The sequence below is a fragment of the Colletotrichum costaricense genome (genome assembly GCF_030867565.1).
Source record: "Colletotrichum costaricense strain IMI 309622 chromosome Unknown Scaffold_20.1, whole genome shotgun sequence".
In the NCBI taxonomy this organism is placed as follows: domain Eukaryota; kingdom Fungi; phylum Ascomycota; class Sordariomycetes; order Glomerellales; family Glomerellaceae; genus Colletotrichum; species Colletotrichum costaricense.
The window spans coordinates 661,039-688,040 of record NW_026848249.1 but is presented as its reverse complement, the minus strand read 5'-3'; the positions used below and the strand labels follow the sequence as shown (position 1 = coordinate 688,040).

The 27,002-nt window shown below is 54.6% G+C and overlaps 8 protein-coding genes across 8 annotated transcripts; 5 read left to right on the top strand and 3 right to left on the bottom strand.

Annotated features, from left to right (window-relative positions):
- Positions 1 to 33: 33 nt before the first annotated feature.
- Positions 34 to 2,507, bottom strand: CCOS01_14394 (uncharacterized protein; the record flags this gene model as incomplete). Its single annotated transcript, XM_060462538.1, has 4 exons — positions 34 to 233; positions 286 to 1,657; positions 1,745 to 1,849; positions 1,914 to 2,507. 4 exons carry the CDS (start codon positions 2,505 to 2,507, stop codon positions 34 to 36), a joined length of 2,271 nt encoding a protein of 756 aa, XP_060307023.1.
- Positions 2,508 to 4,669: 2,162 nt separating this feature from the next.
- On the top strand, positions 4,670 to 5,575 carry CCOS01_14393 (uncharacterized protein; the record flags this gene model as incomplete). The annotated part of the gene is made up of 2 exons (XM_060462537.1): positions 4,670 to 4,687; positions 5,234 to 5,575. The coding sequence occupies 2 exons, from the start codon at positions 4,670 to 4,672 to the stop codon at positions 5,573 to 5,575; spliced, it is 360 nt and encodes a 119-aa protein (XP_060307022.1).
- Positions 5,576 to 9,612: 4,037 nt separating this feature from the next.
- Positions 9,613 to 11,117, top strand: CCOS01_14392 (major facilitator superfamily transporter; the record flags this gene model as incomplete). The annotated part of the gene is made up of 3 exons (XM_060462536.1): positions 9,613 to 9,873; positions 9,928 to 10,972; positions 11,026 to 11,117. 3 exons carry the CDS (start codon positions 9,613 to 9,615, stop codon positions 11,115 to 11,117), a joined length of 1,398 nt encoding a protein of 465 aa, XP_060307021.1.
- A 5,192-nt stretch (positions 11,118 to 16,309) lies between these two features.
- CCOS01_14391 (hexokinase) lies at positions 16,310 to 18,309 on the top strand (the record flags this gene model as incomplete). Its single annotated transcript, XM_060462535.1, has 4 exons — positions 16,310 to 16,406; positions 16,560 to 16,639; positions 16,715 to 18,092; positions 18,209 to 18,309. The coding sequence occupies 4 exons, from the start codon at positions 16,310 to 16,312 to the stop codon at positions 18,307 to 18,309; spliced, it is 1,656 nt and encodes a 551-aa protein (XP_060307020.1).
- A 614-nt stretch (positions 18,310 to 18,923) lies between these two features.
- Positions 18,924 to 20,111, bottom strand: CCOS01_14390 (acetyltransferase; the record flags this gene model as incomplete). Its single annotated transcript, XM_060462534.1, has 1 exon — positions 18,924 to 20,111. The coding sequence occupies one exon, from the start codon at positions 20,109 to 20,111 to the stop codon at positions 18,924 to 18,926; it is 1,188 nt and encodes a 395-aa protein (XP_060307019.1).
- Positions 20,112 to 22,002: 1,891 nt separating this feature from the next.
- Positions 22,003 to 24,086, top strand: CCOS01_14389 (transcriptional activator; the record flags this gene model as incomplete). Its single annotated transcript, XM_060462533.1, has 3 exons — positions 22,003 to 22,023; positions 22,681 to 22,830; positions 22,992 to 24,086. The coding sequence occupies 3 exons, from the start codon at positions 22,003 to 22,005 to the stop codon at positions 24,084 to 24,086; spliced, it is 1,266 nt and encodes a 421-aa protein (XP_060307018.1).
- An 18-nt stretch (positions 24,087 to 24,104) lies between these two features.
- On the top strand, positions 24,105 to 24,572 carry CCOS01_14388 (uncharacterized protein; the record flags this gene model as incomplete). The annotated part of the gene is made up of 1 exon (XM_060462532.1): positions 24,105 to 24,572. A coding segment is annotated over one exon (468 nt), but the record flags the coding sequence as incomplete, so codon positions are not given.
- A 585-nt stretch (positions 24,573 to 25,157) lies between these two features.
- On the bottom strand, positions 25,158 to 25,740 carry CCOS01_14387 (cyclophilin type peptidyl-prolyl cis-trans isomerase/CLD; the record flags this gene model as incomplete). The annotated part of the gene is made up of 2 exons (XM_060462531.1): positions 25,158 to 25,613; positions 25,708 to 25,740. The coding sequence occupies 2 exons, from the start codon at positions 25,738 to 25,740 to the stop codon at positions 25,158 to 25,160; spliced, it is 489 nt and encodes a 162-aa protein (XP_060307016.1).
- Positions 25,741 to 27,002: the final 1,262 nt, after the last annotated feature.

Genomic DNA, 27,002 nt, shown 5'->3' with positions numbered 1-27,002 from the left:
CCTCTCTCTCCCCTCTTTCTTCCGACACCGTCTTTACCTGAAGCGCGCTCTGCAGCGGCCCATGACCTCGCCTTGGCACACCAGCTCTGCGCTGAATTCGGATCCGTCGAGCGTCAGGTAAATGTCAAAGTAGACACGGTAAAATGTGCCCTGTGGTGTGTCCATTCTCTCAAAGTCCTTCTCTAGGTTCTTCCGCGACAGGTCCGAAGTCAGGGTGACAACTTCCTTGATGCCTGTGTCCGAGATTAGCAATGGTCAATTGTGAAAATCCATTATTGAACTTACGAGGATCCTTAGTATACTCAGGGCAAACATCATCATCGCAGGCGTACAGAATGTCCTCGTACATGAGCGTCGCACCTGGTGCAACTTGACGGAAGAACGAGACCTTGACAGGCTCGCCAATCTTGACCTTTTGACCCTTTTGCACAAAGATTTGACGGGTGAACTTGCAGCGGTCCTTGCCATCGAGGGATGGCACACGGTAGGCCTCGGGATGGTATCCTTCCTTAAAGGGCTGCAAGGTGGCCATGAGGTAGTGACGACGGGCAACACGGTGTGTGACGACGCGCTCGGTGATGCCGGCAGTAACAGCACCCTTGACGATAGCGGCCACGGAGTCCATGGGACGGACGACCTTGGACTGGAACTGGGGAGGAACGTGGAGCTTGATCTGCTGGAAGAGGTACTCGGAGGCACCGAATCCACCAACAACGAGAATGTTTTGCAACGTCCGGTTCTGGGCCTGGATGGCAATGATCTGGTTTCTGACGAGTTCGAGAATGCGGTTAACAACGGGCTCGAAGCACTGCAGAATCTCCTCGTTGGTGAACGTCATGTAGCCCTCCTCGATGCCGGCCTCGGGGAACTCGGCCTCGATACCAACGTCGACAGCCCACTTCTGGCCGTTGTTGCGGAAATCGGCCTTGATACGGTTCTCAAAGTCCATGATGCACTTGGCGTACACGCGGCCGGCCGTCTTGGATCCGTCGGGCAGCTTCATCTTGCGAATCTTGGTGCGGAGGATGTTGCTGAAGTTGCGATTCAGCGCTGTTGAACCGCAAGAATCACCAGATCCTGCCGTGCACTCGGCAACGGTGAAGGGGTTCTCCTCCTCGACTTCGTACGCGATCAAATCGACAGTACCACCGCCACAATCGACAATCAGCACGGCGTCGTGGACCTTGAGGTTCAAGAGTCCCGTCTTGGAACAGAAAATAGCAGCAGCTTCGGGCTCGGAAACTAGCGTCAGCCGGTTGTCGTTTTCGTCTCTCAGGAAACCGGCCTGGATAGCAGCAGCTCTGGTGGCGGCCTTTCCTGCATCGTTCCAAATGGCAGGGACGGTGAGATAGTAACGAATGTTCCGCTCCTCACGGTTGAATACTTCACCGAGAGTCTTTTGCAGAGCCGAGCGCATAGCCTGGCGGAGCTTGAAAAGATAGTCGGCCGCAACATCGATTTCGGACTTTCCAGGAGGCAGAGGAGGCAAGTTGATGGGGTCGATATATGTGTTGCCGGACAGCATGAGCTGCAGCTTGAACCACTCGACCTTTTGCACGCCGGGCTTTGGGTATCCAGTAGGGGCGAGGGCGTCGGCGATGTCGGGACCCCAGCCAACAACCTTCTGGTACTGATCGTAGTAGAGAACCGTGGGGATCTAGAGAGACAAAAGAGCGTCAGCAAAGTACAAGAGCAAAACGCATCACGCTTTGTCTATGTCTGGGGACCCCTAAGTTCTTCCTACCTTTTGCTTCGTGTATGAACCAGCGCCAGGCCATTCTGTTATAATGTCTTCCTTGGCTTCGTTGTTTGTCGCAAAAGCAAACGCCACACCGGAGAAAGTCGTACCCTGTGGGTCATGTCAGCAACGCGGCATATGACAAACATTGTCTTGATCCCAAGAGTCCACGTACGAAATCGATACCGACAATCAGCTGAGCCTTACTCCTGCTGTTGCCTTCCACCTCGGCCGCGCTGCCGCCTCGCTGGTACTGTGCCATGGGCCCACCTTGAGGAGGACCCGGGGGAGGATAGCCACCGCCGCCGCCGCCGCCGCCGTACTGAGGAGGACCGCCCATGGGGTGTCCCTGACCGCCGATGGGAGGAAGCTGAGGGGGGTAACCGGCGACGGGAGCACCAGTGTTGATGGGAGGAGGACCGCCAACCATCTGCGAAGGCGGGGTGCGAGCCGGACCTTGACCCGTCATGGGGCTGGTGCGACCCATGGGAGGAGGACCGCCTTGAGGAAAGTTGGCCGAGTAGCTCGGAGGCCGGTTACCGGCGCCTGGGTGTTGATTCATGGGAGCGATTGAAGCGGAAGAGGTCGAGGCAATGGAGCCTGGGCGGACGGGAATCTGTTGCGGTATTTGAGGGGCACCGGAGGGGTGACCACCCTGAGGAGGAGGGGTCGGGCTTGGGGTTTGGTTCGGATCGGGTGTCTGGATACTAGCAGTTGACTTGCGTTTGCCGAAACCAAAGCCTTTCAGGCGGGAGTTGGAAAAGCTCATATGGGATTACTGAGTCGGGGAGGAGAAGAGGGAGAAAAGCGAGGGCCCAAGGTGGGCAGGACCAGCAGAGGGTATATCGATTTGGGTTGCAGGGCGTCGGCAGCCGTGCGGGTGCGGGTGCGTGGTGCGGTGCAGCAGAGCAGAGCAGAGCAGAGCAGCAGAGAGGAGCGGTGGTGGTGGTGGTAGTGGTGGTGGTGGTGGTGGTGCTCTTGGTCGTACTCGAGTAATAATCGGCGGGATGATGGATTGGATGGCCTGGGCTTAGACTTTTAGGACTTGTTGCTGCGGCTGCTGGGCTTGGGCTTGGACTTTTGGGCTGGGGTGTCGGGGTTGGGGGGAGTGAAGAGGAGGAGGGGGAGGGGGTGGGTGGTGATTTTTTGGTAGTAGGCAGTGGTGGTCCGTCCCGGTCAACTTTCAAGTCAGACGCAGGTCAAGTCACGGTTCTTAGGTCAGCAGAGAAAAAGTCAAGAACCCTTTTTAGGACTTGGCTAAGAACCTTTTTCTGCAGGTCTGGGAAAGGGACCAGAAATCCTAGGACTCTTTCTCTCTCACACACACACAGCTGCTGGGCCTGCTGGGTCTGCTGCTGCTGCTGCTTGCTGCAACGGGGCTCAGAGCTTGACAGGACGAGAACGAAGACGAAAGACGGGAAGGCGAAGGGGGAGAAAAAAAAAGAAGTGGGAAGGAGTGAGAAAATAGAATGCGGTGCTTGCTGGGAATGGGGGGGTGGAGGGGGTGGAGCGTGCAGCGTGGGCCGTCCTTCGTGGACCGTGGACCACCGTGGGCGCTTGAATGAATCCGCCGTTTCTGGGATGATGCGGGTTGAGGTGTGCCGTACCTACTCCGTACAGAGCGGTGCAACGGAAGGAGCAGCAGCAACAGTAAGGTAGGTATTCGTAATGTAGTATAGCAGAGGGCACACGGCAATGGGCAGAGAGAAAGAAAGCGAAGGGGATTGATTGTGAGAGAGCGTGTGGGAGAGTGCGGGACCAGGTGAAGAGAGACTGCGTATGAGTGAATGCGAGCAGATGTGAGAGGATTCAACAAGGTAAGGTAAGGTAAGTTCTGATGGACGACGGGGATGGTGAATTGGGTTGGTGGATTAAGATGGGAGCTCTTCTGTCTCTTTCTTTTGGCCAAGACGACGACAAGCAACAGGAGCAGGAGGACTTGCAATTGTGAGGCACCCGGGAAAGCAACAAAATGTACGGATACAGGTGAATGGATACTTACGGATAGGTACCTTTTCAGCCCTTCGCTCGCTTACTCTGCCTTGGTGAGAAAGGAAAGCTGTCTGGCGTAGATGAGACCTTGATGTAGCTCAGGTGCGGGACGGTAAGCATGCGTTGCTTGCTGACGGTGTATTGAGGAAGACGAAAACAAGGGTGCAAAGTGCTGCAGTGAAAGACGATGAGTTGAAAATGTCGAAGAAGGTGAGATTCGGAAGTCGGAAACGGTGACGATGAGCTGTGGATGAAGCAAGCAGGCAGGAAGGCGGGCTAGGCATGCAGAGGAGGGCGACGAGGGAAAGCGACCATGGGCGGTACGAGACGCTTCCTTCCTTCGTCGCTAGGTACCTAGGTAGAGACAACCTGGAGGAGAAAGAGGCTCACGCAAAGGTGGGCTGGGCGGCTGGACGCGGGGTCGGGTGTCCAGGTATGGAATCCGTAAGAGCAACACGAGCAGAAGGTAGCACACACTGGTGCACTAAGGTAAGGTAAGGTAAGGTAAACAAGATGAAGCCACCATGAGAGGGAGAGAAGCCATAGCCTGCTGCTGTTCGTTGTGCTAGGTATTCAGCTTCTCTCTGGTCAAGGAATCAAGACTGATAGGCCAACCTGTTGAGGAGTACATTGTTTTGGTCTTATTCAAGGGTACTCGAGTATGGTCTTGGATATCCTGCCTGCCCATCTATCCGTACGGATACAAAAAGCTAGCTGTTTCTTAGTCCTTCTGCTGGCCAAATTGAATTGTCTCGTCTCGTTTCGTTCTGTTTTACGGTCTCGCTTTGCTTCAAAGGACCACCCCGTTTGCCCTCGCCCTCGCCCTCGCCCTCACACTTTCCTTGGTCCCAGCCCATGTTCCAACGAGTGCTTGCTTGCTTGCTTGCTTGCTTGCTTGCTTGCTTGCTGCCCTGTGCCCCCCGTTTTGGCGCATCCAACATGGAAGGAAACCTTGAGGTGAGGTGCGAAAGGAAGTCCTGTGCGATGACTGTCAACTGTGTACCTGGAGTGGGGAACCCTTCCGACCACACATGTCACTCTCTGCTGCCATCAACTGCGAAAGTGACATCGACCGGGATCCTCAGCCAGACGGTGGTCCGGCGATGCTATTGCTAAGGTACCCACGAATACTCCCGCCAGCCAGCTGATGGCACTAAAACGAGCTGCGGGTGCGCTAGGTGGAGGAACCCCCCCTCGGGTCGCTTTCTGGGCAGTGTAAGGCTGAGAGGGCGCCCAATGGCCCCAAATGCTGCCTCTGGATTGGACTGCGCCGGTTCAGACTGGCTGCAGAGCACTGGAGCCCCATGTGTACTTCCTAAGAGCTCACCTCGCAAGTGTGCAAGGAACACACAAAGTACCGAGTTGGGCTCTGTGTGTACCTCCAACGTATCCATCCATGTACGACGAACATGTATTGCAGGACTTTCCCACCTCCAAGTGGTACAGAACACACACTACTTGCATCTCAGCACACAAAGCATCGTGCGATACCTGGCTGAATAGGATACCTTCCTTGGAGTGCTTGACTGGCCCAGCTTTCGTCTCGTCTGCGGCCAGATCAGATCACCGACGGGTTTCGTCCCGTCTTCCGTCGCCGTTGTCAACGTCTGGGACCCGGGCGGAGGAGGGGGCCGTAGCCATCTACACGAGGCCTCTCGAGACTGGTTTCTCGCTGGTGTCCGTGTCAGAGACTCAAAGAACCCCAAAACATTGGACGACGTCTGTCGGGGTTTTTTGTCTGCCCATCCCCACCCCCGTAGAATGACAAGACATGACAAGGTTGACGGCGAAGCTCCAGCTGGATATCAATGTCTCAACCCCGGGCGGATACTTGCTGTACCTTGATGATGAAGGACGCAAGCGATCACACTGAAACGGCCCGTGGGAAGACCTGGCATCAAGGACAGTCAGTCGACCGCAATCTTGGTGCCTGCAAAGGAATAAACAATGAATTACCTTAGCCCTGCTGTTCCCGTTAGAGGTGTCTGACAGCTGACACGCTCTGACGAGCCAGCGCCAGCTGTTAGGGCAGGGAACATGCTGATGTGACTTTCGTGGAGAAAACTGGGGACGGGATTCCCGATGCGTGGTTGCGAATCTGCTAGGCGTTGGGAAATGGGACAACTAAGACAGGGTATGGACTTAATCGTCGGTCTGCGACGATACCTCGCTGCGGGGAGTTGGGACCCAGAAATCCGGCAACATCTATTCATGTTTGGCTGAGTCCTTTTGCAGGAACTCCAGGGCTTCAGGTGTCAACCATCGGATGTCTGTGGCCAAAGTCAGTCAAGGACTTTATGGAAGCGTCATGGGGCACAGCTCGCCTTATCTGTATCTGTATAGGAACACGAGCACTATCAACGCCCAATGATCATAGTGCCATGGAACCTATGACGAGCAATGAGGGATTGTGTCTCTGGATACTGGCTCTTCGAACCCTGAGAATTATTGAGGGGCCTAGTAGAAACTAGAGAAGCAGACGAGCAAGGCGTCTCAGGGCCAGGATTCAATGGAAGGGATGAGTCTGACTGGACCTACATACCTACCTAGTGGTAGGACTTTTGACGTAGGACTTTGGGAATTGAGTGTACTCCGTACGGGTACTCCATACGCAGCACCAAGTACCTCGAGGTACATGATGTACCCTTGACGCCGGGGAGGCATCCGCACCTGCAGCTCGCCGTCTGTAAGACCTTGTCTGGCCGGTAGCTTTTCCTTCGGGCTGGGTCATGACAACTCGGGAATCGGAGGCATCAGTTAAGAGATCGAAAAGTGCTGCCATTTTCTTTGCCAGTCTACTTCCCTTTCCTTGGTGAATCTGGCCCAGAAGCGCTCGAAGGTAAGGTACGTCGGATCAATCGCGAACCCACGGCTCTTTCCTTTGTCCTGGTAATCGTATCTGGGGAGGAACGTGGGGGTGGGTGGTGGAACTGTAACTAGGGGAAGCCTTAAGGTAGCCTACGGAAACCTACCTCGTAGATAGGCAAGCATCTCGCGTTTCCCCTCTCTTTCCTGGTCCTTCTTTCTCTTGTGGCTAAGGTACCCCGCCAGGTCAAGGAAGCAAGAAGTAAGGTAGGTAGGCACGTACGGTAAGGTAAGAAGGGACCTTGGGTTCGTCAGCACTTGAGAAGCTTGGGTTCCTGCCAATTTCCCTCCCGCCTTGCCAAATGGCAGGAAGTAAGAACATCGAAAGGCACCTTCCGTTACTAAGATAAGATAGATAGTCATTGCCATCCAAAGTCTTCCCTTGCCCTCGCCCTCCTTGTCCCTTTACACAGTATGTTCCTCACGGAAGCGCTCAAGATGTATGGCTGCACAGTGAACTGGGCTTTCAGTTTCCAACGAGACATTCGTGTTCGAATTCTCTAGATACGTCAGCATTCCGCTTAGCGCTCGACCTTACAGAATATTGATGCAGATGCAAGAGGCCTCACCCCTTCTTCGCTCTCGCTGCCAAAGAAGCAAAAAGCCTTGCTCACGTCAATCTTTTCCCGTCTCGAGAGCACCAGCTGGGAGACCGACCGATGCCACAGCTGTACCTGCAATCCCATCCTCGTACGACTACCTGCGAGATACATCAAGACTTGAACCCGAGGACGCCATCTGCAGACAGTTGGGTGAGGGAGACCTCTCGTTCCGAGCCATGCCTCGTACCCTACTAACCCTACGCGAGATAATCTTGTTCCCACAATATCTCACTGAATGGAAACCAGCCGTCGCGAGGCGTAGCACAGCAGCCATGCTAAGCCCCGTGGTCGTGCAATAGGCCAGACAGGGAGCACCCCTACTTGCCGCCGTCCTCTGATCCAACTCAGCAAGCTCAGCCGCACAGCTATTCAGGTTTAGCAGCTTTTCCCAAGCCGGCGCCGAAGCTTCCCTTCTATCCAGTGCGCCAGTCTTACTTTTGCCAGTCTTCAAGCCCCCATCACTTGGTGCGTGAACTCTCAAGAGCACCCTCAAAGTTTGATGCCGTTGGAGCATACAATCCTTGGGTACCTACTCGGGGCCAGGGGATGGCGCCCATGGCCCTAGGCCCCCAGCCTCCCACTGATCTGATGGTTGGAAGGACTTTGCCAGGTTTGCTATTACGGCACACCGATACCCATCCCGGCACGCCGTCGCTCCGGTCGGGCTGTCAATGTCCCGGATCCTAGTCGCTGGCACCCTTCCGTTGCGTCGTGTTTGTTCGTGCTGTGGACAAATGTTACGAGGGTCCCACGCGTCCTGGACACCGCCAAACTCACCTCCGCCTTGCCCACTGCGACCTAAGCTTCTCGAATCCGCGTAATTCCAATGGAAGCACTGCCCCCCAGCCCCGTCCGTTCGGTGGGCCTACGTTCCTCGGAGCAGCTTGGAGGCTCCGGACTGGCTACGGCCAGGTCCGAGTAACTTCTACCAGGAACATGGAAGAATGTGGACTGCATCTGCCGCGTGGACAGTCCCCAGTATCGCTGTCGCCGTGACGCCGTGGGCCGGGATATGTCCACGTGTCCGGAAGGGCGCCGTAGGGGTCCTTCGGGGCTCCGGCCGTTGCCCCCGAACGCATTGGGCCCGCGTCCAATCGCTCCCTACCCGCTTCTGGTAATCTGGAGACCTGTCGATTGAAACCGAGCCGTTATGGCCGGCAGCATCCTGACATACCGGCGGCCGGGTATCGGTGCGACGAGACATACCTTACATCAGACATGGTTTGGTGAAATACGCACTTAACTTCGACGCCGATTCACGGCGATTTGCGTGCATCCCTTGAGGATCTTTCTTTCTTTCATTTCATCCAATGCAATGTGCGGTCTCCCATACTTGCCATTGAGCTGAGGGGTGGTGAAATTGCCCTACATGCTTTCAACCAGCTCTATGTAAGTGCGGGGGGCATTCGAGGGAGGCTTTGCTCGCAAGTCTGCGTGCCGCTTCTCTCCCTTCCTGTCCCTTTTCTAGGCTTTGATACGCGAGACAACACGCCGTCTTCTTACGTGCCAATCGAAAGGAATGTGCAGGTACGATCCAAGTACATAGTACAATAGTCAAGTATCCTTCGATCAGTTCATGGTGAACAGCTGAGTGTGGCTAGTGTCCGCCACCAACACTTCCTTTCTCATTTCAAGCTTGGGCCGAGAGCTGGGTGCCAAGCTGGAAGCTACGGACGACGTCTCATTGGTCACAACTTTCTCCCTCCCGTCCGTACGCAGTACACGCTGGATCTGTCTCCGCTGGTTTGGAACAGCCGCGGTGGCAGCAACATTTGGGTTAAACTCAGGATACCAAGCCAGCCAAACTCTATCAGGAAGGGGAATTAGGGGACCGGCAGATTGCACGCAGAAAATGGCAGTCGCGGCCGGTACAACTGTAGGGGCCGCGTTACAGATTCAATAGCGCAGCCAAGCCACTGAATCAGCATGGCGTCCCATGTTGACGAACCTGTCCTCTTTTTCATCCGTTTCCAGACAGGGAAGCCTACCTAAGGTAAGCCGTCGCAGCTGCTTGCCGATTGATGTTTGGCAAGTGCAATTGGCATAACGCAGGTCCGCAGGTACCGTGCCGATGGGAGAGAAGGAACCAAAGAAAGAAGCGACTGCCCCTTGCCATTCTTGTTACAATGTGATAGTCTTCCCTCGACATCGATTCTGGGCCTCTGTCTCTTCCATCATTTCAGTACGCTCCAGCTTCCTCCAATAAATGCCAAGCTGAGGCGCCACCGACCAAAGGGCAGCTGAGACACCACGAATGTCAGGATATCCCAAGATACGCGACGCCTACTGATACTTGGCTCGTGGAATGCTGGTCTGCCGCGTCGACAGCCTTATTATACCGATCCAACGTCCCACAAGCTCTACAAACAAGACTTTACCTTTCTACACAACTTGGAAAGTCACACTTGCGGCAAAATGGCTTTCTACCAGATAAATCTGGCCGTTTTTGCGGCGGGAAACGGGTATCTGCTCTATCAGCAGTACAAGCGCCAGGAACAAGAAGTCATCGAGGAGCTGAAGCAGGAGGCTGCCGACTCGGAGGAGGGTTCCGACGGAGGAGATGTCGAGCATCAGCAACTGCTCTCTTCGCCCGTCGAATCTCAAAATGCAGTCCGCCAATTCCAGCTGGACTTCTTCCCGGTCTACGCCCTGGCAATGGCAGCGGATTGGCTCCAGGTAATGCGCCGTGCGACTACTATCATGGAATCAATCAGACTAACATAGGGACAGGGCCCCCATATCTATGCCATCTACAGATACGAGAAGAACATCCCCGAGAGGGTCGTGGCTGCTCTTTACGCTGCAGGCTTCGTGTCTGGCGCCATTTCCGCGTCCTTTGCCGGCGAGCTGGCAGATCGATACGGCCGCCGCCTTGCCTGCCTTACGTACTGCGCTACCTACATCCTCACCTGCCTGACGATGCTTACCGACAACCTCTTCATCCTATTTCTCGGCCGATTCGCCGGCGGTGTTTCGACGACACTTCTGTACAGTGTGTTCGAGGCCTGGCTGATTACGGAATACAACCAGCGTGGTCTTTCGCGGACGAACCTCAAACTAGGCTCCATCTTTGGCAACATGACCACCATCAGCTCCATCGTTGCAATCCTGTCTGGCGTCGTTGGTGACATCTTGGTCAACTCGCTGGGTGGCCGCGTCTGGCCTTTCATGGCAAGTGTGGTCTGCTCCGGGGCGGCCATGTGGTTGATCTTGAAGGGGTGGAGCGAGAACTACGGAACAAAGCAGCATGGCCCGGCAACAACATCACTCGCCGAGGTCAAGAGCGGCATCCAGATGATTCTGGCCGATATGCGAATCCTGTCATTAGGCCTGACGTCGACCTTCTTCGAGGGAGCCATGTACCTCTTTGTGTTCTTCTGGTCTGCTGCGCTGAAGAGCGCGCGAACCAAGGCTGGCTCAGACGAGGAACTGCCTTTCGGGCTCATCTTCTCCAGCTTCATGTGCGCTATGATGGCTGGATCTTCCTTCTTCTCGCTCTACACAAAAACACACTCCAAGGAGACGACATCGCTTATCCTTATGCTGGTCGTGCTTGTGGTGAGCTGCTGTCTGTCCGGAGCAGTCGTGCTGGACAATGAGAAACTGTTGTTTTGGGCGCTGTGCATGGTTGAGGCCAGCATTGGAGCCTACTTCCCAAGCATGTCCTTCCTGAAGAGTCAGGTTGTCGAGGACGGGGTGCGTGGTCGCGTGTACAGTCTACTGAGGCTACCTCTCAACGTGTTTGTTGTCGTGGCGCATAGCTTGGATGAAGAGGGTAAGTTCCTAGGAGAAGTCCAAGTATTGGAATCGTTGCTAACGAAGAAACAGGAGATGGACATCGAAACGCCGTCTTTATGACTTGCGCTGCTCTTCTTATGATGTCCTTCTTCATTGTCAAGAGAAACTTTGCCCAGGCCTAATTATAGATGGACGAGGATCAGTGGCACAGTGTCTATCTCCGAACGAAGTGAGGTTGAGTGAAAGGAATGGAGTGGGGAGTTTGGCAAGCAAAGAAGCATTACGATATCAATGGTATCGATGGTCCAGTGGGTAGAGAGCACCATTGAGGAAAGTTGATGATACGTGGATGGGATTACTGCTACATACAGCATGACACATACCTAGTGGAATGGAAATTTCTGGAAGTTAACAAAAGAAAAAGACCAAGTGTCCTATCATGTCGCTCAAGTACGAGGCTCCCCCAGCTGGAGATGATATTGAGTGCCGGGTATTTTGTGGCAGCCGCCAACCAAATGCTGGGGAGCGACGTCGTGGGGGAGATACCTTCCGTGCTCCCATCGTTGTTGCCAGTTGGAGGCAGGGGCCTGGTGGTCACGCTGGGGGTTCCGTTTCATCAGCTCCCCAACTTCCTTCCTTTTTTGGGAGAGCCGTTCCTGCCATACTCCCAAATACTCAAGTGTATGGAAGGTTCGTAACTTCGCCCACGGTCCATGGCACATCGTGTGCTTTGTTTCTGGCCTTCCGTGTTTCCCAGCCTTTTCCCTCTTTTCAACCTCCTGTTGTCCAAGAAGTCAGGTTGTCGGCACTGGCCAATCTCAAGGCGGCCAAGCGCCATCTATCTTCCCCTTCCGTAACCGGCTCTCATTCGCAGCAAGGCCACTGAAAGATCCTCTCCTCTCCAACGATCCAGAGTCTACTTTAGACAAGCACCCTGGCCCTGCAGCTCACACCGCACAGTTGGGCGGGACCCTGCAACGGTTCGATAGCGATCTGAGTGGTCAACCCAAATCTCAAATCCGGCGCACCCCCTCCTCCAATCCAATCCCAGGAGTGTTTCTTATGCGACAGAAGCGCTCGAGAAGGAGAACCCGCCTCGGCTGACGAGAAAGAGAGACGAGGGAAGAGAGACAGAAACAGAGAGGAGGGGACCAAGGGAAGACGGATCGACTTGCGCGCCAACCTCCTCTTTGCTCTTTGCCTTCTCGTCTCGTCTTGCCTTGACCTGAACTTGACCTGTCGCCTCTTCGCTCGACTGTTTTGTTTCCTCCTGAAACCACCAATTTCTGAAGAAGCGGCCGTCCTATCTCGCCTTCAGTTTGTTCCACGTCAACCATAAGTAGTCCGATGGCGACCGCCCATTGTGCGACAGTCTACGCTAGCAAATCAGAGTAGCGCTCGATCTTCACACTCTGATCAGAATTACACACTGTCCGCACCACCACCACGGCGGACAGCTGCTGCCAATCATCATTGCCAAGACGAAAACCGGGAAGCTCTGGCCATAACTGTAGGAAGCATCTTTGGACGCCTCGTTATCAAGATCGGTTCTGCACTTTGACGTGCCCCCCGATCTGTAAGAGGGCTAGACCACTGCATCTGGAGCAACTGCGTCACCTCACGCTACGGCGTCTCTGCCGACTTCCTTCGAACAGGACCAGCCAGGAAAGCCAATTCGTTGCAGTCGCATGACATACGACTGCAGGCACTAGCTGGGGAAGCAACAGCAGAAAAAGAAGACAGAGACCGAGCGACATTCGTTTTGGCACACGGAGTGCTAAAGAAGAGGCAGCCGCAAGCCGAGGAGCCCAGTTTATTAATACCAAGTCAAGCCACCAACGCTCTGAATCGAACACCACCAAGACGCACCAGGGAATCTCCCGACCGACTCAGATTTGAGACCCCCAAAGATCCGGGAACCCAGACCCAGCATCCAGGACCCAGCAGCCTAGAACCGAGGGACCCTGATCATCGGTCTGACGTGACGAGCGCACGACTATCACGAGCAATTGAACGAGACAAAGCGTTTACGATTTACTTTCGAGGCCAGAAAGGACTCTAGATTCTTGCCCTCTCCGCCTTTTTCCTTTTCTCCAGTACGGAGTACTCTTCTTCACCTCATAATTCCACAATTATCATCTTTTGATTTTATTCCCCGCTAGCCCCCCCGCCGCCTGGCGCAACCCACGAATCCACGACAAAACGATACACGAGGACATCAGAATTTGGCGCAAACCCTGCAGAGGTCTTCCCACCTTTTGCGAGAGTCCAGTCCAGGTACACCCGGGATCCCCATATATGACCTCATTGGGGCGCAAGGCCTGGGTCTCCTTCGTCTATCCGCAGCGTCACACCCGGGAAACTAATTACAGACGGGCCGTTTAAACGTGTTCTGTCTCCTCCAAAGGGCCGAGAGGGAGAAATTCGGCGCCAAAGGTCACCACTGGCACCACCTCTCGCGGCTCGCCGCTGTTATTCCGTAACCCAAACGCCGCGCGCCATTACTGCGCTGCGTTTCGCAGGTTGCACTTGCACGCACCAAGGTCAATCCGGTCACTTCATCGGAGCTAGATCCCGTCCCGGGCTACCTCACTTTAGTCTGGGACTCCCGTATAGGAGCGCTCAAATCGGTACTTTATCTCAGCAAGACGCTGGTGTTTTCGCAGTGAGGTGCAGCAACGCGCCCACAGCGAGAATCCGAGCGTTTTCAAGTCAATCACCGGCACACTGTCGGCCTACGTCCGGGGTGGAGGCGCCGATTGGCGCGCGGGTGCTCTTGGTATCGATTATCAAGACCTCCAAGACCAGCAACAGCAGTCAAGGTCAACGACTGGGGGAGGTGATATTACCAACCAGAAAGTCTTATCGAATATAGCTGCATCAGACGAGGCATTTGACGACGACACGCAGAGTATGAGCCAGTACGGGGTGGCGTTGAGGCAAGCTGGCAGTATCAATGGCGGCAACGTCGAAACTATCGACAACGAGACAAACAAAAGCGACGGTCACGTCAAGGGCCACGGACCAAGACACCGGAGAAGGAGGAGCAGCTTCCTGGTCTCCCATGGGGTCTCCTCATTTTGGTACGGCCTTTGCTCGGTGGTGTTTTTAGCACTCGTCCTAGTAAGTACCTCTGCAGCAGTGCAGATTCTCCTTCGTTGTATCCGTCGTTTCCCATCAGACAAACCTATCACACACTTCACACTACCTGACCCTGGATCCCCATATCCCAAACCACTGCCCTGAACTCACACATATTCTCTCAAAAGACTCAACGTCCCTGCCCCCTTGTTTTCTGCCGGGCGACGGCGTGGTGTAGTTGCATGCGCTCATTTTCCATGGGTTCAATTTTTCGTCTTGTGTTTGATCAAAGTCTCTCCATTTCCGGCATGTTCGGTGGCCCGCCCGGGTGTGGACAATTGTGGATGGAAACGGGAGCTTCTTCGGCGTAGAAGTGGGCCACCATGGGACGGGGGGTGATAGTGTCGCCTGTCAGAGTCCTGCGAGTGCAGTGGGTGGTGAGCCGCCGCCAGCGTCAGTCTCGCGCGTGGTGGCCTGGCCGCCTGGGTGCCTTGGGTATGGATATGGTTGTTGTCCGAATACCTTATCCCATGTCCCAAACTTGGGGGAAAATTTCCCCTGGGGCATATGCGGACTTCCACGGGGGCCCAGGTTTTGGGGAATCTGCTTGATGGGGAGCAGGAGACATGGGGTGGCAGCATGCAGACGACTTGAGCCGGGAGAAGCGCCGGAGACTCTCCTTGAGTGAATCTTCACCATGGATGGTCAAGCGGTTGGCTACCTTACCTGCCTTGATGTTTCGCACAGCTGCAGCAGACCAGGCCAGAACGAATAGCAGTGGGCAGGGAACTCGGTGAGGGAGAAACGGGCGAGAAAATCGAGCGAGCGACATGAGAGATGAGAGGCAATCGATGATCGGGACCTCGCCGGAACCCAATTGGGGCCAACGGCGGGGCCGAAGTTGAAGCCACGATCCAATGGCAAGCGGCCAGAGCTGCTTTCGGCTCCCGAGCTTTTGCCAGCAGGGCCATGGGCCAAGGCCAAGGAACGGAACACTTGACCGGACTCTGCCGCCGCCTTCGTACCTCGTCGTCATGCCAAACTATAGGCAGTCTGGGTGGTCTCTCTCGCTGAATTACGCTACTGGACCTACTTTGTACGGATACACACGGGCGCACGATTCCCCGCAGTACCTAGTCGACGCCCCCCCAGGGCAGAGCTGGTTCCAAGGATCAGGTTCCAGTTCCAGTTCCAGCTTTCCGCGGCGACGCATCTCGCCTCACATCACGCAGCTGTAGCCGTCCATTCACCATGCTGGGTCGTGCTGCAGAAGACCCTATTCTCGTCGCGCAGCTTGGTCCTCCGTCCGGCCCAACATCTGGAAAGGGAGAACAAAAAAGGTCTCGAGACTTGCAGAACTTGAAGGCCTGGATGTGACCCAATGGCATTTGCATCCCACATGCAGACCTGGGGCATCATCAACTGAGAGTTAGTCAACGACGACTCCAGTGGCAGGGTCTTGGTCATCGTCCCTGTTCCGTATCCTTGGCCTCGGCTTCGCTATTCTGGGCGACCTCTGTCATGATGGCCAATTGCCAAAATGTCGTGGACTTGTGTTACCCAAGGTGGAAGACAAGAGTCTTGGAGGCTTGGAGCTGGAGGAAAATCGTGTCTACGGATTGTAGCACGAGACGGACCACCTCGGTCACCCCACCACGACATTACCTCACTGCTTTCTGGTGGTGTTGAGTGCTGGCAAGGTACCTTGGCGAGTACCTACCTTACGGTCCTTACTTTGCATGCCTGTCGCCCTGCTCCATGGGACCAGCAACCATCAGCTCCACACCTGCTCCCCATGCTCCATGTTCGCTCCCATGCCAATTGAACCCCATCCCCCGTCCATTCCACTGCGATTTCGTCACATACATCATCCTCAGAGCTCCCCCAAAAACTTCCTCACCTTCGCTCTGTCTGACCTTCTTCTCCCATTGTCACACACCTTCCTCACCCTCCTACCTTACCTGGCTTTGCCTTGTTCGAATTCTCAAGTTCAAACTCTTTCTCCTCATATCTTTTCCCTCTCTTAACTGGAGAATCACTTCATCTTCCTCTTACAACGAAGATTGCCTTGGACTAATTTGTACCAAAACAGCTCACGCAGCTCTTCCTCCGAGACACCAAGCTCCTTCCGCCGCACCTCCAACTGCAGCTTCGCTCCTACTCATTCCCCTCTCACAACTTCTTCTACCCGCCTCCTCCCTTCTATTCTCCTTCGGCACAAATCTTCCAGGAGCCCGTCTGCGAAAATCCAGCGCCTTTTCCAACCACGCCGCCAATCTCCATACCTCTCACAATGGCGCTCGAAGCAGAGACAAAACGCGTCGTCGACCAGTTCGAGCTGTCCGATGCATACCTCAACCGTGCCGTCAGCGAATTCCTTGGCCAAATGCGTAAGTTTGCCCATTCTCCCTTCGCTCTCTGCAGGTATTCACCTGCGGGAACTGTCGTTGTCACGGCCAAGTATTTGCGCCGGAAAAAAAAACAGTCTTGCACGGCAATACTCAACAGTCGAGAAAAGTGAGCTGATTTTTGGCAATTCACAGAAACTGGCCTGGAAAAGGATGGATCTAGCATGAGCCAGATCCCGACCTACGTCACTGGCGTGCCCAATGGTACTGAAAAGGTAAATTGTGCAGCAACGAAGCTTTGCATTCGCAAACCCACTTTGCGGGAGTGCACTCACTGACACTTGTTACAGGGCCTGTACCTCGCTGTCGACCTCGGCGGCACCAACTTCCGCGTGTGCTCCGTCCAGCTCAACGGTGACACTACCTTCAATCTCACATACAGCAAGGTCGCGATCCCCAAGGAGCTCATGGTCGCCAAGACCGCCGAGGAACTCTTCTCCTTCCTCGCCAAGCAGATTGAGCTCTTCCTTCGCGAACACCACGCCGAGCACTTTGAGCAGCACATTCGCCGCCGTCAAACCTACAGCGCCCCCGAGGGCTACCGCGACGAGCACGTCTTCCGCCTGGGCTTCACCTTCAGCTTCCCCGTTCAGCAGCTTGGCATTAACAAGGGCAACCTGATCCGGTGGACCAAGGGCTTCGATATTCCCGATGCCGTCGGCAAGGATGTCTGTGCTCTGCTGCAGGTCGAGATCGACAAGCTGCACCTCCCCGTCCGCGTTGCTGCTCTCGTCAACGACACCGTCGGAACCCTGATGGCGAGATCCTACACCTCTACCGGCAAGTCCGGCTCCATCTTGGGTGCCATTTTCGGCACTGGCACCAACGGCGCCTACCTCGAGAAGCTGTCCAACATCAAGAAGCCCATTGTCGGCGAGTTCGAGGCTGCTACCGGCGAGATGGTTGTGAACACTGAGTGGGGTTCCTTCGACAACCAGCTCAACGTATTGCCCAACACCCCTTGGGATGATGCTCTGGACAAGGCCAGTGTCAACCCCGGCATCCAGATGTTTGAGAAGCGTGTCTCTGGCATGTTCTTGGGCGAGATTGTCCGTCTGACCATCCTTGACATGCTCAAGGACGAGAAGCTTTCCCTGTTTAAGGACCAGAACTCTAGCTTCAACGACTGGAAGTCAACAACAAGCATCGGTGCTCAGTCCGGCATGTTCAAGCAGTGGGGCCTGGACAGCTCCATCATGTCCGTTGCCGCTGCCGACAACACCCCCGAGCTGTCAACCCTGAGACAGCAGCTGGAGTCCGAGATGCTGGTGTACAGCCCTTCGCTCGAGGACGCCCAGGCCTTCAAGGCCGTCGCCGGCTCCGTCGGCCGTCGCGCAGCTCGCCTGTCAGCTGTCGCCATTGGCGCCATTGTTCTCCAGTCCGGCAAGCTTGACGACGAGACGGAGGAGGTCATTGATGTTGGTGTCGACGGCAGCTTGGTTGAGCACTACCCCTTCTTCAGGGACATGATCTACGAGGCCCTGCGCTCCATTGAGAGCATCGGCCCCAAGGGTGCTGACAAGATCCGCATTGGCATCGCTAAGGACGGAAGTGGAGTTGGCGCCGCCCTCATTGCCCTTGTGGCAGCTGGCATGGAGAAGGAGGGCGACGTCTTGACCGAGTTCAGACAGAATGTCAAGAGGGAACTTGACTCTATCCCTGAACAACGTAAGTTGCTAGTCACTGGAGTCGCCGAGACAAAGGGCGATCTCGACCGTGATGAACTTCCCGCTGCGATGCATTGCGAGACTGTCGGCTAATCACATTTTGTGCGTGCGTTATAGGCGAAGAGGTGTCAACAACCAACACGGCATTGATCATCGGAGGCATCGTTGGTGTTGCAGCCATTGCGGCCGTCTGGTGGTCCCGGTATAACCGTCAATGATGAATGAAGTATAAGAAAGATGAATGAATGGGCGACATTGAGGAATGGGAAAGGGTGGAAGGAAGGGTGGGTAAATCAAACCCCACCAGTCATTTGGGACAACAGACGAGAAGAGAAGGAGATGTAATTCTCACTCTTTCATTGTCTGTGTTCCCATCCGTGTGAGCATCTTTTCTTTTCAGCATTGGGGATTTGATCATTTTCTTCATGATTCCACACACACAAAGGGGGGAAATACCGGAGTTGGGCCTGAGCAAAACAGGAAAACCTTGCTTGCGTTGGGAAAGGTTTTTGTTCAAAACGCATTACCTGTTTAAATATTTGTCTTGTTTTTAATTTTTCTCTAAAAACGAAAGTTCAAAACGTCTATAGCAGGCTAGCCTCTAAATTTTGGGGGCGAATCTTTTCTAGTATTTTGTGTCTTTCCCCTTTCGCATCTTGTGATTTAGATGGTGAATGCCATGGAGTCGACCAGTGCTCGGGACAGTTCGGGGTTTAGGATGAAGCCGATCCTGCTTGTCCTGAGTACTCCCATTTGTACGTGACTGTCATTCTTCATCCTGCCGCCATCTGATTGTCTTGGCAAGATTCAATTCCACACGCCCCTCTTGCGCCTAGCCCTGAAAAGCGGCAGCCGGGTAGGATCTATCCTTCTTCTTCCTCACTGTCGAGCTGCTGCGGGAACTCGCGCCCGAGCCGCCGCTGCTCTTGGGAGGCGCGAGCTTGGCCGATGCCATTTCGTCGGGAAGATCGTTCCACTCTGTCGCCGCGCGACGGTTCTGGAAGGATGTGCCCGAGATTGTCCTCGACAACGGTGGAGGAGGGGGCCCGCCGGCACCATTGCTTCCATTCATGGGTGGCAGGTTCGCGACGACGGCGGTGGGACCTGGGATCGGCGGTGGTGCCGTGGCTCTGTCAGAGGATAAGGACTGTTGCTGCCCGCCGATGGAAAGAGGACCGACGGCGCGGCGGACGATCCAGGCTGAGTCCGGTCGGAGCTTGATATAGTACCCCTGCAGTGGCTCACCGTATCGCTCGAAGCCGCGGGCGGCGTACCAGCGCATGCCCTCCTCGTTGTCGGTCCAGACGTGGGCGTAGATGTGGCGGAGGTTGACGTCGGGGGAAGAGTTTGCGGCCGCGGCGACGAGATGGTCTACCACGGCGGTGGCCAGGCCATGGGAGCGGTATGGGGAGAGGAGGGCGAGAGACTGGATGTAGAGGGCGTGTTCGAGGCGGGTCGGGGTCGGGGTCGCGGACGGAAAGGGGGAGGGCTCGATGCGGGCTACGACGCCGCCGACGACGATTTCCTGAGAGAAGTTTGTGGTGGGTTGGTCGCGCCAGGTGACGACGCGGGAGAAGGGGCCCGTAAGGGCTGCGGCGTAAAAGGTTTCTGGATACGCTACTGGAAGGAGGAGGGAGTTTATGCGGCGGAGAGGTTGGAGGTCTTGGTCTGAGACGGGGCGGATCGAGGCGCTTGGGTGGAGCGGTGTCGAGGCCGGAGGTTGTGATGTTTGCGGTGTCGTTGCTGGAGGTGAAGTTGTCGATGGTGTTGTCGTTGTTGTCACCGTCGTCACTGAGGATTTGGGAGGAGGAGGTGGTGGTGCTGCTGTTGTTGTTGACGATGGTGGGGGTTTGGTCGTGGGAGGAGGGGCAGCTGCTGTTCCATTCGATGACGGCGCGGGGGCGTACTTTGACGCTGGGGGAGGCGGAGCGTAGGTGGGTTGCTGGCGGGGTTGGAAGAAGGATTTGATGGAGGACTGGGTCGGTGGTTGCTTCATTGTCGTGGTCTGGGGGAGAGACATGCTGTGTGTTGGGCGGAAGATCGTTCGTTTGCTTAACTTGTGAAGGAGGGAAATGTATTCATAGGTGAGTTGTCGAGACTGGAGGGAGGATTGCGCGAAAGAAAATGTGGAGCAGCAGGGTAGCAAGGTAGATTGAGCACTCGAGCTGGAGGGATGATACTCTGTCAAATAATTCCCGAGTAGACAGAACTCCAGTTGCGCGTGCGCTTAGGCGTGGGCATTTACACGCGTGCGGTACTTGAAGAGTCTGGTTTGGGATCTGGTGATGTCTCGTTTCTAATAATCCGGTGACGATGAATGCAGGGAAAGGGGGAAAGGGGAGTTAGGCGAGAGGTCTAGGAAGTCACTGTCTCTGAATGGTTGCGACTTTTTTTTTCGGCTTGCAGGGCAGGTAGACGGTTCCTTGCAGCGAGACGGAAGGTGGTGCAAGTCGTGACTCGGTTTAGGTTTGGTGGCTCCTTCTCCCTGGGCTGTCTCTGGAAGGAGACAGGTACTCCGTACTTCGCACACCCTCAGAGGCTCAAACGGACAGATGTGTTCGGTCAGCCCCGATGTCAACTACTGTGTAAGAGTCTAAGAGATGCGGTCAGACGCGGCTCTGGAGGCTCCGGCGGGAGAGCGACGGCTCCACCGGCTCGTCCCTTGAGTAATTGCAGGGAGATGAATATCAGAGATGGTGTTGTGCTAAAGATATCCTGTATTACATGCACCCCGTATTCCGTACTTGTATAAAGAGACCACGAGACCAATTGGAGGAGCACCGGAGATTGGTAGTGCCAAAAACTACTGCATGAACTTCAGAGACTGATGGATGGTTAGACTCTCTGAACGAATCATGGAACAATAGCGAACCCCTAGCAAACCGTTGTCTTGACTCGACAGTGACGATGTCTGCAGCGTACTTACCAGGGTGTTCTCTTGGATGGAGAGAGTGTGTCGGCGAGGGTAGAAAAAAAAAGAGCACGGATACAAGACAGTAGAGAGCTCGGGGGGAAAGAAAAACGTCTGATCAACTATGAACACAATACCTAGTAGGCGAATCGATCTCTTCTACAGGAACTAGGTAGTGGTTGCTCGCGAGTTAACCTATCTTGAGAGTACGAGGTGGCTGGCATAACCATAGCCGCTCACCATATGCGCAGTTTGTCTTGTTACCGCTATCAATGGCTCTGTCGTTGCCTCCCTTACTGCTTTTTTGCAAGTCGCCTGAGATTGTCCTCGGAGTATTACAATCAAGGTATCCCGGAGAGAAGTTCATAATGATAGTAGTAGTTGACCGGTATTTAGCCCCTTGGACCCCTGTGCACCTTGGCTATGGTACCTAGGCGAAAAGGGGACTAAAGTCAGGCACATGCATGCGCCGATGGGGACACTGTATCCGCTCCGTAGTTTCCATGACGGGATCCTTGGATGGGATGGGATGACAACAAAGCCAGTCTCCCTGTTCTGCGAGTGTGTTTGGCAGCGTGGATGTAACTGAAAGTGCATTGGTGCATAGGGTTATCATTTCGTTGCTATCTGCAAAGAATCCGGGTGCCGTGTTGGATCGGGGGGTGGAAGAGTCTGGGGAAAGTTGTCACCGCTCGATGATTTCTCTTTGGATTTTTGTCTTGATTCAAGAAGGATGCTTACATCATGCTACAACGGAAGCCATCCAATTGAAGATATGACACCTTGGACTTTATTATCTGTTGCATTTACTATACCTTATTTAAGGTAATCATTGTGAGGAAGGTGCTGGGTTGTAGGTTGCCCGATGGGTTCCTGCTTCATTTGCAAATGGTTGTGAACTTGTGAGTGAGGCGGCCCGCAGATCGACATTGACACTTTTGGGAAGTTGCTTCCGGGCTTCCTACCAAAGTCGCTCTTTCCCGCAATTCCCTTGACAAAGATGCCTGAGCAATCTGCTAAGGTAATCCGGAAAAACCACCCAATTCGCATTCTCTCCTTCTCCAATCCCCCATCAACCACCTTACCTCATCTTACACCGGGCTTCGAGAGGATCTTACCTTGCTCACCTAACCCCGAGCAATTTTCTCCCTACCTATCATCTCACCCGGTAAACCAATTACCTTACTTGCTCCGCCAGTCAACCAACACCGACGTTGGCCGCGACCATCGGATTCTCTCGCCTCGCACCTTCAAACCCCCCCCGTCCTATCCAGATTCGGCATAGGGCCTCTCGCGTGGTACGACAAAGGGAAAGTCGACCCCCTAGCTCATCGGAGACAACCTACCTACACTTTGACCGCAAATCCTTGTGTCCGTTGCTTGTTCGCCATCGCTGTTGCACCCTTACCTATTACTTCAGCAAAGCAAGGTTCCGAAACTTTTTTTCCTCTAACCCTTCCCTGGTGGCGGCGTCGGTCGGTCGTCCCTTTGCATTTGCTCAGCTTGACCTCATCCCCCCCTGCACTGCACCTGCTGCTACTACAACTTGCTCAGTGCTCACTGCTGCGGCTGCTGAACCACCCGCTCCTCGACCGGCCGTGTGGCACCTTATTTTAGTTACCCGTCAACCCGATTCAGATTCCACAAACCACATTTCTTCCTGCACACGACCACAAAGCTATCCGCCCTCCGAGGCTGCGATCACGACGGCATCTTACTCCCTTCAGCCTCTGTGCGCCGTTCCGTCGGCCTCGCCGAGATGGCTTCCAATACAGGAAAGGCTGGAGTGATTGTCGCTCCCGACGACGCTGGCAATATGGACAAGCTTGTAAGTCTTCTTCCATCCCCTGCCCTCCCCTTCCTTCCCCGGTCTCACTCAAATCATCGCGGCCATTTGATTCTACGAATCGCTGCGGCTGGGCTGGGCGACTGTTCGCCATGGCTGATGACTTGAAATGATGCTGACCATGGTCTGTTATTGGGCAACAGGCACACGCTGTCCTCGACGATCTCATGTACAACATTGTACATGACCTGCTACTCAAAGTCCACCGCGACGAGAAAATGGCGAGAGCGTCTACCGCTGCCATTCGTGTCGAGAAGCTGGCTTCCGATGCATCAGAGAGCTCTACCCCCGACTCGAAGCCAGACGTGCGAATAGAGACCGACGCTGCGATATACGAAGACGGCAAGGTTCTGCTCAAGGGCAACCCCCTCAAGACCACATCCGAGATCCTGTGCCCCAGATGCCACCTGCCTCGCCTGCTCTATCCGACCGATGGCAAAGGCGCGCGAAAGCCCGATCCAAGCGTCATCTACTGCAAGAAGCACCCCTACATTGACAAGCCCGGCTACGACATTTACGGGCAGACCTGGGTTCAGCCTGGTCCCGGCCGTGGTAAGAAGAAGAAGGATATGAAGCCCGATCCGAATATCGAGTCAGCCGGTCCCGGAGAAGCGCGACCAGCCAACGTGCTTTCATTTCCCTCCGCCACCTGCAGCAAGTGCAAACGATGCATTCTTGTCACCCGTCTCAACAACCACATGGGCTCTTGCATTGGAAATAGCGGACGCAATGCCAGTCGCGCTGCGGCGGCAAAGATCTCAAATGGCAGCAATGGCGCTAGCCAGCACGACGGAACACCCCCATCAAGCCAAAAGGCAACACCGGCGCCTGCATCGCGGGCCTCGAGCCCTAAGAAGCGCGACAGCGAGGAGGTGGCGGCACCTGAAGACGAGGACGAATCGGGAGACAGCCATAAGAAGAAGAAGTTGAAGTCAACACCCTTGATGACAAAAAAGGTCATCCTCAAAACAAAAGGTCCCAAGAAGGAAAAGGTGAAGACGAACTCACTTTTGAGTCGTGAGGCAAAGGCAGACGACGGCGACAACTCTACCGTTGAAGTTGCGCCAAAGAAGGAAAAGAAGGAGGCCAAGGGCATTAGTCCGGCCAAGAAACTGAAGCTCGGTGCCGCCAAGCCGCCCTTGTCCTCGCCGTTATCCAAGAATGGCCGGAACGGAAAAGAGAAGGACGAAGACGCAGAATCAGAATCGTCTGGCACATTGTCGTCGCCGCCACACTAGAAGCCTGGCAGCACGACGAGCGGCACAACGGGCGGCAAAACGACCAGCGCAACGAGCAGCACAAAGACCAGCTCAAAAACCAGCGTCAAAAGGACGGCCGGCTGTGGTCTTAGGAGACCAAGCGAGTTGTTGGCTATGAAGCGCACATCGGCGCCTTCGTCAGTCAAACGCTCACCTCCACAGTCGAAGCCGCAGCCGCAGCCAACTCGACAGCGACTGGCGTCTGTCTCTAGCACACCTTCCGCTCAAAGCAACTCTTCCGGTCGTTCTGCCGCAAAACCGAACTCGCCAGGATCTTCTCAAGACACGGTTCGATCCACGGGACGGCTTTCGCAGTCCAAGACCACTGGAAGTCGAACGCCTCCAACTGAAGGCAAAAAGCCCGCCAAAAGTCATTCTACCGTTCAGGCCCAGCCGCCAGCCCGAGGTAAAAAGAGAGCCTCGGATGAGCATGAGAAACAGGCCAACAAACGGCGTCGCTCTTAATATCGCTCCTTTGTATCCATTACCACATTTTTTCTCCTTCAGTGTCCCGGCCGGCGTCAAATATCAGCCGGGATGGGGCATACGTTAGTTCTTTGGCCCGCATTCTACAACAAAAGAATAGGGTCGTGGGACTGGCCGCAGAGCCAGGTTCCTGGCCGTTTTCTTGTTTTCTTTCTGTACTCATCAAAAAATCTGAAGCCCTGGTCGACGAGAAGATCGACATTCGATACACGATACTCAACAATGCATGGTCAGGGAGTCAGTCGGGGAAGGTCTTCTAGGGATGAGGAGGTTTCCTCCCTCCATACTCGTGTGCATCGCCTGGCGAGGCGGATGGCGGCGTTTAGATATTGCGGCTACATTTTATAGGCATTGTGACAAATGATATTGATTCCCCCCATTGAGTGTGAAGTTTGTGATTTATCATACTCCGTTTGATTTATGACCACGTGAAAGATGTAGACGACATGGATTGGATATAACTTTTTCCCAAGGTACGGTCTGCTCGACCAAACGCCAAACTCCGTGTAGATGCTGACAATACGGCCCCTCTAGGCAGGCAGACCTTTACCACCACCTCGTTGACTATTCGTCGCCGCCCTCTTCAACGACAGAAGCCTTGATAATCTTGACCTCCTCAAGCGGCCGATCCTCGGGCCCCGTCTTGACGAGCCCCATCCTCTTGACGACGCTCAACCCGCTCTTGACCCGTCCAAAGATCGTATGTTTCCCATCGAGCCAAGGGGTCGGGGCAAGGGTGATGAAGAACTGGGAGCCGTTCGTGTCGGGCCCCGCGTTTGCCATGGAGAGGACCCCCGCGCCGGTGTGTTTTAAGCCTGCGTGGATCTCGTCTGCGAACTTTTCGCCGTAGATTGAGGTGCCGCCGCGGCCTGTGCCCGTCGGGTCGCCGGCTTGGATCATGAAGTTTGGGATGATGCGATGGATTACGGTGCTGTTGTAGTAGCCTCTCTTTGCGAGGGTTGCGAAGTTTGTGCAGGTTTTGGGGGCGTGGGCGGTGTAGAGTTCTAGGATTATTGTGCCCTGTTGGAGGAGAAGTGGTTAGCTTGGGGGTTTGGGAGGTTGTCGCATTGGATTGATGTCTACATCATGGGGTGTAGAGGATGTTTGGACGTACCATTGAGGTCTCGAGGGAGACGTTGGTAGTCATTTTGAGGGATTGGCAGCTGTGCTTGCTGCGCGAATTGTCGTGGCCTGTGGTGCTGCTGGCGGTGGTGGAGGGGGTTCACGGATAATTATTTTGGGCGAGGCTGGCGATGCGATGCGATTGAGGTTTTGCGGTCGCACGTCAGTCAGGTCCAGTCGCGGATCGCGCCCGATTGCGGATTGCGCTTTTCCATGGCGGCTGGCCAGGGGGGAGCTTCAGCCACTTCTGGGGTGAAGGTGCGCCACTGGAAGCTGGAGGTCTCTAAGGCAGTTCGAGGGAGGTAGGTACTCAAGCCGAAAAAAAATGAGCAGTCTGTGGCATTATGTAGGACCACCAAATCCGAACTCGCAACCTTTGCAGGCCCCAAATACGCGTTATTACTTTCTCCACTAGGTCATGTACACTTCAGACGCTGCTGATGTCTGTAATTCAATGATATTTGCCTTATAGATCTAAGGGGTTGAGTGTTTGTGGTGTATTCGTAGATGTTTATTCAATGTTGCACATTCGTGCAGGTACTTTAAGGTGCCAATGGTTTACAGCGCTGAGGTGGGGGGGTCATGGCAGCTGAAGCCTCTCTTCCCCGCATGCCTTGCCTGGAGCTGAGCATAGCTTAGGTACCTACCTCACTTCTCACTTGTCAAACCACCTACCGTACCAATCTGGACCAGCGCAGGGCGAACCTCCTGCAGCAACGCTCGCGCCGCACGGATATCGATACCGCCTTTCAAGAGTTTGGACACGGGCAAGGTGCGACTTGTCTCTCGAAGAAGATAAACCAAACGGCGAATCTATTTTTTCTTAGGACGTCCGGAGTCTCTTTCCGTCTCAACCAAGGACACTTCCCACTTGCCTGCCTATCCCGTCACTCGAAGCAAAATCTGGCCAGGGCGGAGACCGATTTACAGAATTGACTTCTTACTTTTTTCTTATTAGGCAGGGCAGGAAACACCGTGTCGTCTTTCATCCGACCCATCTCCAAAAACAGGTGGCTTCAACTTCTGCATTCGCTAATTGGTAAGAATCAGAATACTCTTGGCGAGGTTAGTATTTCTTCTAACGTTTATCCAGAATTTAAACGCCAGTGGTCCTTTCCGAGGGCATAAATCAATTACGGGCATCTGGCTTTTCTGTTTGCCACTCTCAACGACCATCGTCTCATTCATTCACATTCTGCTTCCGCCTCTTTCATCCTGACAACTATCACGAGCTTCACTTGCCTTGGACGATTGTTTTATCCTAGCACCCGGGAACGACAGCGAGCC